Consider the following 14,177-nt stretch of genomic DNA (forward strand, 5'->3'; position numbering starts at 1 on the left):
CCCCCCAGTGAGAGGGACAGCCCCCCAGTGAGAGAGACACCCTCCCCCAGTGAGAGGGACAGCCTCCCCCAGTGAGAGGGACAGCCTCCCCCAGTGAGAGGGACGGCCTCCCAGTGAGAGGGACACCCTCCCCCAGTGAGAGGGACAGCCCCCCAGTGAGAGGGACAGCCCCCCAGTGAGAGGGACACCCCCCCAGTGAGAGGGACACCCCCCCAGTGAGAGGGACGGCCTCCCCCAGTGAGAGGGACACCCTCCCCCAGTGAGAGGGACACCCCCCCAGTGAGAGGGACAGCCTCCCAGTGAGAGGGACACCCTCCCCCAGTGAGAGGGACACCCTCCCCCAGTGAGAGGGACGGCCTCCTCCAGTGAGAGGGACACCCCCCCCAGTGAGAGGGACACCCCCCCAGTGAGAGGGACACCCTCCCCCAGTGAGAGGGACACCCCCCCAGTGAGAGGGACACCCCCCCAGTGAGAGGGACAGCCTCCCAGTGAGAGGGACACCCTCCCCCAGTGAGAGGGACGGCCTCCTCCAGTGAGAGGGACACCCCCCCAGTGAGAGGGACACCCCCCCAGTGAGAGGGACACCCCCCCAGTGAGAGGGACGGCCTCCCAGTGAGAGGGACGGCCTCCCCCAGTGAGAGGGACACCCTCCCCCAGTGAGAGGGACACCCTCCCCCAGTGAGAGGGACACCCCCCCAGTGAGAGGGACACCCCCCCAGTGAGAGGGACGGCCTCCCAGTGAGGGGGACACCCCCCCAGTGAGAGGGACACCCCCCCAGTGAGAGGGACACCCCCCCAGTGAGAGGGACGGCCTCCCAGTGAGAGGGACGGCCTCCCCCAGTGAGAGGGACACCCTCCCCCAGTGAGAGGGACAGCCTCCCAGTGAGAGGGACACCCCCCCAGTGAGAGGGACACCCCCCCAGTGAGAGGGACACCCCCCCAGTGAGAGGGACACCCCCCCAGTGAGAGGGACGGCCTCCCAGTGAGGGGGACACCCCCCCAGTGAGAGGGACACCCCCCCAGTGAGAGGGACGGCCTCCCAGTGAGAGGGACACCCCCCCAGTGAGAGGGACACCCCCCCAGTGAGAGGGACGGCCCCCCAGTGAGAGCGACGGCCTCCCAGTGAGAGGGACACCCCCCCAGTGAGAGGGACACCCTCCCCCAGTCAGAGGGACACCCCCCCAGTGAGAGGGACAGCCTCCCAGTGAGAGGGACACCCTCCCCCAGTGAGAGGGACGGCCTCCCCCAGTGAGAGGGACACCACCCCAGTGAGAGGGACACCCCCCAGTGAGAGGGACACCCCCCCAGTGAAAGGGACACCCCCCCAGTGAGAGGGACGGCCTCCCAGTGAGAGGGACGGCCTCCCCCAGTGAGAGGGACACCCTCCCCCAGTGAGAGGGACAGCCTCCCAGTGAGAGGGACACCCCCCCCAGTGAGAGGGACACCACCCCAGTGAGAGGGACACCCCCCCAGTGAGAGGGACACCCCCCCAGTGAGAGGGACGGCCTCCCAGTGAGAGGGACACCCCCCAGTGAGAGGGACACCCCCCCAGTGAGAGGGACGGCCTCCCAGTGAGAGGGACACCCCCCCAGTGAGAGGGACACCCCCCAAGTGAGAGGGCCAGCCTCCCCCAGTGAGAGGGCCAGCCTCCCCCAGTGAGAGGGACAGCCCCCAAGTGAGAGGGACACCCCCCCAGTGAGAGGGACACCCCCCCAGTGAGAGGGACACCCCCCCAGTGAGAGGGACAGCCTCCCCCAGTGAGAGGGACACCCCCCCAGTGAGAGGGACACCCTCCCCCAGTGAGAGGGACGGCCTCCCACAGTGAGAGGGACACCACTCCAGTGAGAGGGACGGCCTCCCAGTGAAAGGGACGGCCTCCCAGTGAGAGGGACACCCTCCCCAGTGAGAGGGACAGCCTCCCCCAGTGAGAGGGACGGCCTCCCAGTGAGAGGGACACCCTCCCCCAGTGAGAGGGACACCCCCCCAGTGAGAGGGACGGCCTCCCAGTGAGAGGGACACCCTCCCCCAGTGAGAGGGACAGCCTCCCCCAGTGAGAGGGACGGCCTCCCAGTGAGAGGGACACCCTCCCCCAGTGAGAGGGACGGCCTCCCAGTGAGAGGGACACCCTCCCCCAGTGAGAGGGACACCCCCCCAGTGAGAGGGACAGCCCCCCAGTGAGAGGGACAGCCTCCCAGTGAGAGGGACACCCTCCCCCAGTGAGAGGGACAGCCTCCCAGTGAGAGGGACAGCCCCCCAGTGAGAGCGACACCCCCCCAGTGAGAGGGACAGCCCCCCAGTGAGAGGGACAGCCCCCCAGTGAGAGGGACACCCCCCCAGTGAGAGGGACAGCCCCCCAGTGAGAGGGACACCCCCCAGTGAGAGGGACACCCCCCCAGGGAGAGGGACACCCCCCAGGGAGAGGGACACCCCCCCAGTGAGAGGGACAGCCTCCCAGTGAGAGGGACAGCCTCCCAGTGAGAGGGACAGCCTCCCCCAGTGAGAGGGACGGCCTCCCAATGAGAGGGACAGCCCCCCAGTGAGAGGGACAGCCTCCCCCAGTGAGAGGGACACCCCTCCAGTGAGAGGGACACCCCCCCAGTGAGAGGGACAGCCTCCCAGTGAGAGGGACAGCCTCCCAGTGAGAGGGACAGCCTCCCCCAGTGAGAGGGACGGCCTCCCCCAGTGAGAGGGACGGCCTCCCAGTGAGAGGGACACCCTCCCCCAGTGAGAGGGACGGCCTCCCAGTGAGAGGGACACCCTCCCCCAGTGAGAGGGACAGCCTCCCCCAGTGAGAGGGACGGCCTCCCAGTGAGAGGGACACCCTCCCCCAGTGAGAGGGACACCCCCCCAGTGAGAGGGACAGCCCCCCAGTGAGAGGGACAGCCTCCCAATGAGAGGGACACCCTCCCCCAGTGAGAGGGACAGCCCCCCAGTGAGAGGGACACCCCCCCAGTGAGAGGGACAGCCCCCCAGTGAGAGGGACACCCCCCAGTGAGAGGGACACCCCCCCAGGGAGAGGGACACCCCCCCAGGGAGAGGGACACCCCCCCAGTGAGAGGGACAGCCTCCCAGTGAGAGGGACAGCCTCCCAGTGAGAGGGACAGCCTCCCCCAGTGAGAGGGACAGCCTCCCCCAGTGAGAGGGACAGCCCCCCAGTGAGAGGGACAGCCCCCCAGTGAGAGGGACAGCCTCCCAGTGAGAGGGACAGCCTCCCAGTGAGAGGGACAGCCTCCCCCAGTGAGAGGGACAGCCTCCCAGTGAGAGGGACAGCCTCCCAGTGAGAGGGACACCCTCCCACAGTCAGAGGGACACCCTCCCACAGTGAGAGGGACACCCCCCCAGTGAGAGGGACACCCTCCCCCAGTGAGAGGGACACCCCCCCAGTGAGAGGGACAGCCCCCCAGTGAGAGGGACACCCTCCCCCAGTGAGAGGGACAGCCTCCCCCAGTGAGAGGGACGGCCTCCCCCAGTGAGAGGGACGGCCTCCCCCAGTGAGAGGGACAGCCACCCAGTGAGAGGGACAGCCCCCCAGTGAGAGGGACACCCCCCAGTGACAGGGACACCCTCCCCCAGTGAGAGGGACACCGCCCCAGTAAGAGGGACGGCCTCCCAGTGAGAGGGACACCCCCCCAGTGAGAGGGACACCACCCCAGTGAGAGGGACACCCCCCCAGTGAGAGGGACGGCCTCCCAGTGAGAGGGACACCCTCCCACAGTGAGGGACACCCCCCCAGTGAGAGGGACACCCTCCCCCAGTGAGAGGGACACCCCCCCAGTGAGAGGGACAGCCCCCCAGTGAGAGAGACACCCTCCCCCAGTGAGAGGGACAGCCTCCCCCAGTGAGAGGGACAGCCTCCCCCAGTGAGAGGGACGGCCTCCCAGTGAGAGGGACAGCCCCCCAGTGAGAGGGACAGCCCCCCAGTGAGAGGGACACCCCCCCAGTGAGAGGGACACCCCCCCAGTGAGAGGGACACCCCCCCAGTGAGAGGGATGGCCTCCCCCAGTGAGAGGGACACCCTCCCCCAGTGAGAGGGACACCCCCCCAGTGAGAGGGACACCCCCCCAGTGAGAGGGACAGCCTCCCAGTGAGAGGGACACCCTCCCCCAGTGAGAGGGACGGCCTCCTCCAGTGAGAGGGACACCCCCCCAGTGAGAGAGACACCCCCCCAGTGAGAGGGACACCCTCCCCCAGTGAGAGGGACACCCCCCCAGTGAGAGGGACACCCCCCCAGTGAGAGGGACAGCCTCCCAGTGAGAGGGACACCCTCCCCCAGTGAGAGGGACGGCCTCCTCCAGTGAGAGGGACACCCCCCCAGTGAGAGGGACACCCCCCCAGTGAGAGGGACACCCCCCCAGTGAGAGGGACACCCCCCCAGTGAGAGGGACGGCCTCCCAGTGAGAGGGACGGCCTCCCCCAGTGAGAGGGACACCCTCCCCCAGTGAGAGGGACACCCTCCCCCAGTGAGAGGGACACCCCCCCAGTGAGAGGGACACCCCCCCAGTGAGAGGGACACCCTCCCCCAGTGAGAGGGACATCCCCCCAGTGAGAGGGACAGCCCCTCAGTGAGAGGGACACCCTCCCCCAGTGAGAGGGACACCCTCCCCCAGTGAGAGGGACAGCCTCCCCCAGTGAGAGGGACGGCCTCCCAGTGAGAGGGACAGCCTCCCAGTGAGAGGGACACCCCCCCAGTGAGAGGGACACCCCCCCAGTGAGAGGGACACCCCCCCAGTGAGAGGGACACCCCCCCAGTGAGAGGGACACCCCCCCAGTGAGAGGGACGGCCTCCCAGTGAGAGGGACGGCCTCCCCCAGTGAGAGGGACAGCCTCCCCCAGTGAGAGGGCCAGCCTCCCAGTGAGAGGGACACCCTCCCCCAGTGAGAGGGACGGCCTCCCCCAGTGAGAGGGACACCCCCCCAGTGAGAGGGACAGCCTCCCAGTGAGAGGGACGGCCTCCCAGTGAGAGGGACAGCCTCCCAGTGAGAGGGACAGCCCCCCCCAGTGAGAGGGACAGCCCCCCCCAGTGAGAGGGACGGCCTCCCAGTGAGAGGGACACCCTCCCCCAGTGAGAGGGACGGCCTCCCAGTGAGAGGGACACCCTCCCCCAGTGAGAGGGACACCCCCCCAGTGAGAGGGACAGCCCCCCAGTGAGAGGGACAGCCTCCCAGTGAGAGGGACAGCCTCCCAGTGAGAGGGACAGCCTCCCCCAGTGAGAGGGACAGCCCCCCAGTGAGAGCGACACCCCCCCAGTGAGAGGGACAGCCCCCCAGTGAGAGGGACAGCCCCCCAGTGAGAGGGACAGCCCCCCAGTGAGAGGGACAGCCCCCCAGTGAGAGGGACAGCCCCCCAGTGAGAGGGACACCCCCCAGGGAGAGGGACACCCCCCAGGGAGAGGGACACCCCCCAGGGAGAGGGACACCCCCCCAGTGAGAGGGACAGCCTCCCAGTGAGAGGGACAGCCTCCCAGTGAGAGGGACAGCCTCCCCCAGTGAGAGGGACGGCCTCCCAATGAGAGGGACAGCCCCCCAGTGAGAGGGACAGCCTCCCCCAGTGAGAGGGACACCCCTCCAGTGAGAGGGACACCCCCCCAGTGAGAGGGACAGCCTCCCAGTGAGAGGGACAGCCTCCCAGTGAGAGGGACAGCCTCCCCCAGTGAGAGGGACGGCCTCCCCCAGTGAGAGGGACGGCCTCCCAGTGAGAGGGACACCCTCCCCCAGTGAGAGGGACGGCCTCCCAGTGAGAGGGACACCCTCCCCCAGTGAGAGGGACAGCCTCCCCCAGTGAGAGGGACGGCCTCCCAGTGAGAGGGACACCCTCCCCCAGTGAGAGGGACACCCCCCCAGTGAGAGGGACAGCCCCCCAGTGAGAGGGACAGCCTCCCAATGAGAGGGACACCCTCCCCCAGTGAGAGGGACAGCCCCCCAGTGAGAGGGACACCCCCCCAGTGAGAGGGACAGCCCCCCAGTGAGAGGGACACCCCCCAGTGAGAGGGACACCCCCCCAGGGAGAGGGACACCCCCCCAGGGAGAGGGACACTCCCCCAGTGAGAGGGACAGCCTCCCAGTGAGAGGGACAGCCTCCCAGTGAGAGGGACAGCCTCCCCCAGTGAGAGGGACAGCCTCCCCCAGTGAGAGGGACAGCCCCCCAGTGAGAGGGACAGCCCCCCAGTGAGAGGGACAGCCTCCCAGTGAGAGGGACAGCCTCCCAGTGAGAGGGACAGCCTCCCCCAGTGAGAGGGACAGCCTCCCAGTGAGAGGGACAGCCTCCCAGTGAGAGGGACACCCTCCCACAGTCAGAGGACACCCTCCCACAGTGAGAGGGACACCCCCCCAGTGAGAGGGACACCCTCCCCCAGTGAGAGGGACACCCCCCCAGTGAGAGGGACAGCCCCCCAGTGAGAGGGACACCCTCCCCCAGTGAGAGGGACAGCCTCCCCCAGTGAGAGGGACGGCCTCCCCCAGTGAGAGGGACGGCCTCCCCCAGTGAGAGGGACAGCCACCCAGTGAGAGGGACAGCCCCCCAGTGAGAGGGACACCCCCCAGTGACAGGGACACCCTCCCCCAGTGAGAGGGACACCGCCCCAGTAAGAGGGACGGCCTCCCAGTGAGAGGGACACCCCCCCAGTGAGAGGGACACCACCCCAGTGAGAGGGACACCCCCCCAGTGAGAGGGACGGCCTCCCAGTGAGAGGGACACCCTCCCACAGTGAGGGACACCCCCCCAGTGAGAGGGACACCCTCCCCCAGTGAGAGGGACACCCCCCCAGTGAGAGGGACAGCCCCCCAGTGAGAGAGACACCCTCCCCCAGTGAGAGGGACAGCCTCCCCCAGTGAGAGGGACAGCCTCCCCCAGTGAGAGGGACGGCCTCCCAGTGAGAGGGACACCCTCCCCCAGTGAGAGGGACAGCCCCCCAGTGAGAGGGACAGCCCCCCAGTGAGAGGGACACCCCCCCAGTGAGAGGGACACCCCCCCAGTGAGAGGGACACCCCCCCAGTGAGAGGGATGGCCTCCCCCAGTGAGAGGGACACCCTCCCCCAGTGAGAGGGACACCCCCCCAGTGAGAGGGACACCCCCCCAGTGAGAGGGACAGCCTCCCAGTGAGAGGGACACCCTCCCCCAGTGAGAGGGACGGCCTCCTCCAGTGAGAGGGACACCCCCCCAGTGAGAGAGACACCCCCCCAGTGAGAGGGACACCCTCCCCCAGTGAGAGGGACACCCCCCCAGTGAGAGGGACACCCCCCCAGTGAGAGGGACAGCCTCCCAGTGAGAGGGACACCCTCCCCCAGTGAGAGGGACGGCCTCCTCCAGTGAGAGGGACACCCCCCCAGTGAGAGGGACACCCCCCCAGTGAGAGGGACACCCCCCCAGTGAGAGGGACACCCCCCCAGTGAGAGGGACGGCCTCCCAGTGAGAGGGACGGCCTCCCCCAGTGAGAGGGACACCCCCCAGGGAGAGGGACACCCCCCAGGGAGAGGGACACCCCCCAGGGAGAGGGACACCCCCCCAGTGAGAGGGACAGCCTCCCAGTGAGAGGGACAGCCTCCCAGTGAGAGGGACAGCCTCCCCCAGTGAGAGGGACGGCCTCCCAATGAGAGGGACAGCCCCCCAGTGAGAGGGACAGCCTCCCCCAGTGAGAGGGACACCCCTCCAGTGAGAGGGACACCCCCCCAGTGAGAGGGACAGCCTCCCAGTGAGAGGGACAGCCTCCCAGTGAGAGGGACAGCCTCCCCCAGTGAGAGGGACGGCCTCCCCCAGTGAGAGGGACGGCCTCCCAGTGAGAGGGACACCCTCCCCCAGTGAGAGGGACGGCCTCCCAGTGAGAGGGACACCCTCCCCCAGTGAGAGGGACAGCCTCCCCCAGTGAGAGGGACGGCCTCCCAGTGAGAGGGACACCCTCCCCCAGTGAGAGGGACACCCCCCCAGTGAGAGGGACAGCCCCCCAGTGAGAGGGACAGCCTCCCAATGAGAGGGACACCCTCCCCCAGTGAGAGGGACAGCCCCCCAGTGAGAGGGACACCCCCCCAGTGAGAGGGACAGCCCCCCAGTGAGAGGGACACCCCCCAGTGAGAGGGACACCCCCCCAGGGAGAGGGACACCCCCCCAGGGAGAGGGACACTCCCCCAGTGAGAGGGACAGCCTCCCAGTGAGAGGGACAGCCTCCCAGTGAGAGGGACAGCCTCCCCCAGTGAGAGGGACAGCCTCCCCCAGTGAGAGGGACAGCCCCCCAGTGAGAGGGACAGCCCCCCAGTGAGAGGGACAGCCTCCCAGTGAGAGGGACAGCCTCCCAGTGAGAGGGACAGCCTCCCCCAGTGAGAGGGACAGCCTCCCAGTGAGAGGGACAGCCTCCCAGTGAGAGGGACACCCTCCCACAGTCAGAGGACACCCTCCCACAGTGAGAGGGACACCCCCCCAGTGAGAGGGACACCCTCCCCCAGTGAGAGGGACACCCCCCCAGTGAGAGGGACAGCCCCCCAGTGAGAGGGACACCCTCCCCCAGTGAGAGGGACAGCCTCCCCCAGTGAGAGGGACGGCCTCCCCCAGTGAGAGGGACGGCCTCCCCCAGTGAGAGGGACAGCCACCCAGTGAGAGGGACAGCCCCCCAGTGAGAGGGACACCCCCCAGTGACAGGGACACCCTCCCCCAGTGAGAGGGACACCGCCCCAGTAAGAGGGACGGCCTCCCAGTGAGAGGGACACCCCCCCAGTGAGAGGGACACCACCCCAGTGAGAGGGACACCCCCCCAGTGAGAGGGACGGCCTCCCAGTGAGAGGGACACCCTCCCACAGTGAGGGACACCCCCCCAGTGAGAGGGACACCCTCCCCCAGTGAGAGGGACACCCCCCCAGTGAGAGGGACAGCCCCCCAGTGAGAGAGACACCCTCCCCCAGTGAGAGGGACAGCCTCCCCCAGTGAGAGGGACAGCCTCCCCCAGTGAGAGGGACGGCCTCCCAGTGAGAGGGACACCCTCCCCCAGTGAGAGGGACAGCCCCCCAGTGAGAGGGACAGCCCCCCAGTGAGAGGGACACCCCCCCAGTGAGAGGGACACCCCCCCAGTGAGAGGGACACCCCCCCAGTGAGAGGGATGGCCTCCCCCAGTGAGAGGGACACCCTCCCCCAGTGAGAGGGACACCCCCCCAGTGAGAGGGACACCCCCCCAGTGAGAGGGACAGCCTCCCAGTGAGAGGGACACCCTCCCCCAGTGAGAGGGACGGCCTCCTCCAGTGAGAGGGACACCCCCCCAGTGAGAGAGACACCCCCCCAGTGAGAGGGACACCCTCCCCCAGTGAGAGGGACACCCCCCCAGTGAGAGGGACACCCCCCCAGTGAGAGGGACAGCCTCCCAGTGAGAGGGACACCCTCCCCCAGTGAGAGGGACGGCCTCCTCCAGTGAGAGGGACACCCCCCCAGTGAGAGGGACACCCCCCCAGTGAGAGGGACACCCCCCCAGTGAGAGGGACACCCCCCCAGTGAGAGGGACGGCCTCCCAGTGAGAGGGACGGCCTCCCCCAGTGAGAGGGACACCCTCCCCCAGTGAGAGGGACACCCTCCCCCAGTGAGAGGGACACCCCCCCAGTGAGAGGGACACCCCCCCAGTGAGAGGGACACCCTCCCCCAGTGAGAGGGACATCCCCCCAGTGAGAGGGACAGCCCCTCAGTGAGAGGGACACCCTCCCCCAGTGAGAGGGACAGCCTCCCCCAGTGAGAGGGACGGCCTCCCAGTGAGAGGGACACCCCCCAGTGAGAGGGACAGCCTCCCAGTGAGAGGGACACCCCCCCAGTGAGAGGGACACCCCCCCAGTGAGAGGGACACCCCCCCAGTGAGAGGGACACCCCCCCAGTGAGAGGGACACCCCCCCAGTGAGAGGGACGGCCTCCCAGTGAGAGGGACGGCCTCCCCCAGTGAGAGGGACAGCCTCCCCCAGTGAGAGGGCCAGCCTCCCAGTGAGAGCGACACCCTCCCCCAGTGAGAGGGACGGCCTCCCCCAGTGAGAGGGACACCCCCCCAGTGAGAGGGACAGCCTCCCAGTGAGAGGGACGGCCTCCCAGTGAGAGGGACAGCCTCCCAGTGAGAGGGACAGCCCCCCCCAGTGAGAGGGACAGCCCCCCCCAGTGAGAGGGACACCCTCCCAGTTAGAGGGACACCCTCCCCCAGTGAGAGGGACGGCCTACTGGGACAGCCCCCCCCAGTGAGAGGGACAGCCCCCCCCAGTGAGAGGGACACCCTCCCAGTGAGAGGGACACCCTCCCCCAGTGAGAGGGACGGCCTTCTGGAAAGCGCTCCGCACTCCGCCTCCCTGTGCACCTCTCCTGGGGAGCAACAGGCTGTAGAACGTGGTCCTCCCCTCCCTTCTGAGGAGCCACTTGACTGAAACGTGGCGTCTGATTGCTGTGCTGGGAGGCAGCATCAGCTGGTCCCGGGCCTCCACGCGGCTCCCCCAGGCGGCCACGGAGCACAGGGACTGATGGCCTAGCCCCCTCCCCGCAGCAGGGTAAGAGGAGCCACGTGAGTCCATGAGCGAAGCAGCCGCATCTGGGCCGCCCGTCCCTCACGGCGAGGTCGGGGCTCACAGCCCCCCGAGCAGCACCAGGAGCTGGAGTCTGGGTCACAATGACCCACTGGGTAGCTTTCTTTTTGGGGGAGGAATTATAGATGTATTAGGTCATCTGGAAAACCAGCCCCATTTTGTTTTCCCAAGAGTTGAAAAACAACAGTTACTATCTGTAGGGCTGCGACCTTCTCAGCAGGAGGAGGGTAAGTGTGGGTACCGCCCCCACAACCCAGAGCTGCTGTGAGGGCGAAGAGGGCCCCTGACCTGCGGGGGCCCTTTCAGTGGACTATCCTCTGCTCACTGTTCCTTCCCGAGGGCCACGTGGGGGGCTGCCAGCGCCGGGCGCGGAGCAGGCCTGCTGGCCGAGAGGCAGGCCGGTGTCCGAGCAGGGCTCTCGGCGTTGTCATCGGAAGCGGCCCTGGAGGACAGCCGTGGTCCCTGCGGCCCTTCCTCTCTTCCCAGGTGAGACTCAGCAGCACGTGGCATAGCCCCTCCGGAGGCCGGAGCTCTCCTTCAGCACCCACACCGGTCCCTCCTCCCCCGCTCCACACCCCAACACCCTCCTGACGCCTCTCCGCGCCCCGTCTCGGGCAGAGGGCGACTCTTTGCAACAGGCGGACAGCAGACCTTCGCACGTGTGCACTGCGGAAGGGCCGTGTCTTTCTGAAAGGACACCTCGAGGCTCCCCGGGAGATGCGGACGGTGTGAGGAAATCTGGGAGTAAGGACAGATGGTGGGAGGCCTGGATTTCTCACAGCAGCGGGAAAGGCAGCCGAGCCGTGGCCGCGCAGACGCTCAGCCCCGTTTCCAGCCTTGGCCATCACGAGGCCCTGTGGTGCCCCGCAGGAGACCCAGCATCTGCTCTGCCCGAGATGGGGCATCCCTGAAGCCGACAGAGAAGAGCTGTCCCTGGTGTGGACCCAGCTGGCGCAGGGCGGGCCTGCTCTGAGCTGGTCAGGAAAAGATGAGGAGGGTGGTGGGAGAAGGCAGCCGGCCCTCCAGTGCTCTTGGGACCCGTGTATCCACGAAGGATGCCACACCCTTGCTGGAGGAGATGCTGGAACCTGCTTCCTGAACCCCCCCTCCCGCCCCCCCCCCCCCCCCCGCTACATGTCATTTCCCCCCCATGACTCCCAGCGCTTCCCCAAGCACAGCAGCCAGTCAGCCCCCACGAAACACCTGAGCATCTTCGCCCCCGCCCCCACGCGGTCACAGGAGGGCATCCAGGACCTGTCTGCTCCTCTGCGGGAGGCTGTGTCCGGGCAGATACACCTCCCCAGCTCTCGTGTCTGGCAGGTGGTTCTACCGGCTCTTACGGCGCGGTGACAGGGAGCCCCCGTGGCCACTGCCTGCTCCTTGGGGCCAGCTCTAAATGCTCTAGGGAAACGGCGCCAACCGCAAGCCCAAGGTGTGGGCCCAGGGAAGGAGGCCGGGCTGTCACCGCGGCTCTGGTGGCGCCTGGGCCTGGTCTGAGGACCACTCGGCTCTGCCTGCCTCCTGCACAGGCTGACTGCGCCTGGTAAGGCGGAAGTCTGCGTGCTGGGTCTGTTCCCGGGTATCTGGGGGACACGTTTAAAGGGCCACAGTTCCAGGCCCACCCGCCTGCCTCCCGCGGCCTCCAAGCACAGTGGTTTGTCCTGAAGCACCCCCACTTCTGATGCGCACTTGTTTTCTGAGTGCCGTTCTCTCCTGACTCATCCTAGGGGCTGGTGTGATGGCAGCTCTGGGCTGGGAAGAGGCTGATCACTCCGGCTGGAGCTGCAGGCGGGCACGTGCAGGGCAGTCATGGCAGAGCCAGTGTGGTTTGGTTGGCAGATGATTACTAATCACGGTCATGGAAGAAAGTCTTCAGAAAGCGTGGGCCTTCTCCACGGATGGACATCGGTCCCAGCACCTTCTGGGATGAGGGACTGTCCGCAGGAGGGGGCTCCCATGTAACAGCCCGCTCAGGGTTCTGAACACTCTGTTGTATCTCAAACCAACTTCTGAATGAATTTTCCAGAAAGAGGTTAGATGGGCCATAACCTGTAGAACAAGCTCTTAGTGTGTACGGCTTTCACAGCCCAGGTCTCGTCACTGTCCGTCCAACTGATGGGTGTTGTATGGCTTTGTTCCTAGAGGCCAGGGACCATGCTTATGCAAATTAGCATCCCCCAGCCCAGTGCACTAAGGGCACCGCACACAAAGGGAGCATCGTGGAGTCCCGAGCTACTGTGCCCTGCGGACCACGAGGGTGAGCCCCACGGAGGCTGGACGTGGACTGGAGAGGCTGGGGCGTGTCTTGGGAGAGGCGGGCAGCGAGGGCTCTGATTAGGAAGGGGCAGAAGAGAGGCCAACCAAAGCAGCAAGACGCATGGGCCTGGTTCTTTCTGTACCGCCAGGTCTGGGAGCCTGGTCGTTCATGCATGAGGTTCTCGGGTACTCGTGTGGGGTTGTATCCCTCAGACTCGGCTTCCCCAAGTTTAGTAACTTTTTAAAACATATATTTTTATTGATTTAAGACAGGAAGGGAGAAGGAGAGAGAAACATCAATGATGAGGAGAATCATCGATTGGCTGCCTCCTGCACACCCCACACTGGGGATCAAGCCCGCAACCCGGGCATGTGTCCTGACCGGGAATCAAACTGTGACCTCTTGGTTCATAGGTTGATGCTCAACCACTGAGCCATGCTGTCCAGGCTAGTGGCTTTTTACTTCAAAAAATGCACATAATTTTATATAAAAAGTCAGAAGAAATCTTTCTTTTTCTAGCTTATAAATGCTCACTGAGCTGAGGATCATTCCACAAATAATGAAATCGATATCTTTGTGCAATGAATGGTTGTGTTACATTTATAGAATAGGATATACTTTAAATTAATATTTCCCAGCATGAACATGTTTTTAGGAGAATCCTTCTTTGTGGGGGTACTACTTTGTTTTGTTTCTTAACATTTGTACTGAGGTGTAATTGGCATGGAAAAACCTGGTCCTACTCAACGTATACATTTCGATGGGTCTGAACTGAGTCCTGTACCTGGTGAGGGAGGACGTGGGGAAGGGGCTGGACTCACCTCCTGCCGTGCGGGGAGGGCCCCTGCGGGCACAGAGCAGGGCTGTGGGTGCCCAGGCTGCAGACCACCTCCATGACCTCTTGTGTTGAGGGGCACCACATGCGCACGTCCTCATCTGTGGGGCCAGAGGGAGGCAAGGGTTAGAGCAGGCGGAGGAAGGCAGGACACGCACCTCCTGCGGGAGGGGTTGGGGAGGCCAGCCTGGCCGGAGGGGACCAGCTTCTGCATCCTGCGGCACAGGCACCCGCTGAGGAAATAAAGCACCCATGGTTCTCAGACACTCGTTGGGGCTCTGGGAACCTGTACCTTCATTCTCTGACCTTCAAGCCATGGCCGCCTGACCATCTTTGGCAGGCAGCCCGCAGGGCACTGAGCCGCTCAGAGCTGAGCCAGACGGCGAGCCCTGACCCAGAGGCCTCAAAACGGCAGAAAACGCCCGTCTCAGCGCCCCGGCTCTGCCACACAGGCCCCTGGCCCCGGCCGCCGGGTTTCCCAGGCCCCCATCCCTGCCTGTGTCTTCTCAGCAAGCGTGGGCTGTGAGCACCATCTTCTCTTGACCAGTTTACAAAACATGAG

At 66.3% G+C, this 14,177-nt stretch overlaps 1 protein-coding gene across 1 annotated transcript in view; it reads right to left on the minus strand.

Annotated features, from left to right (window-relative positions):
• Positions 1-14,177, minus strand: part of FAM178B (family with sequence similarity 178 member B) — a 98,824-nt gene that overhangs the window by 42,776 nt on the left and 41,871 nt on the right. The window contains exon 7 of the mRNA XM_079792656.1: positions 13,602-13,716. Coding sequence (XP_079648782.1) covers positions 13,602-13,716 — 115 coding nt within the window. The remainder of the gene's footprint in view (positions 1-13,601; positions 13,717-14,177) is intronic.

This window comes from Cnephaeus nilssonii, assembly GCF_951640355.1.
Source record: "Cnephaeus nilssonii genome assembly, chromosome: 15".
NCBI lineage: Eukaryota > Metazoa > Chordata > Mammalia > Chiroptera > Vespertilionidae > Cnephaeus > Cnephaeus nilssonii.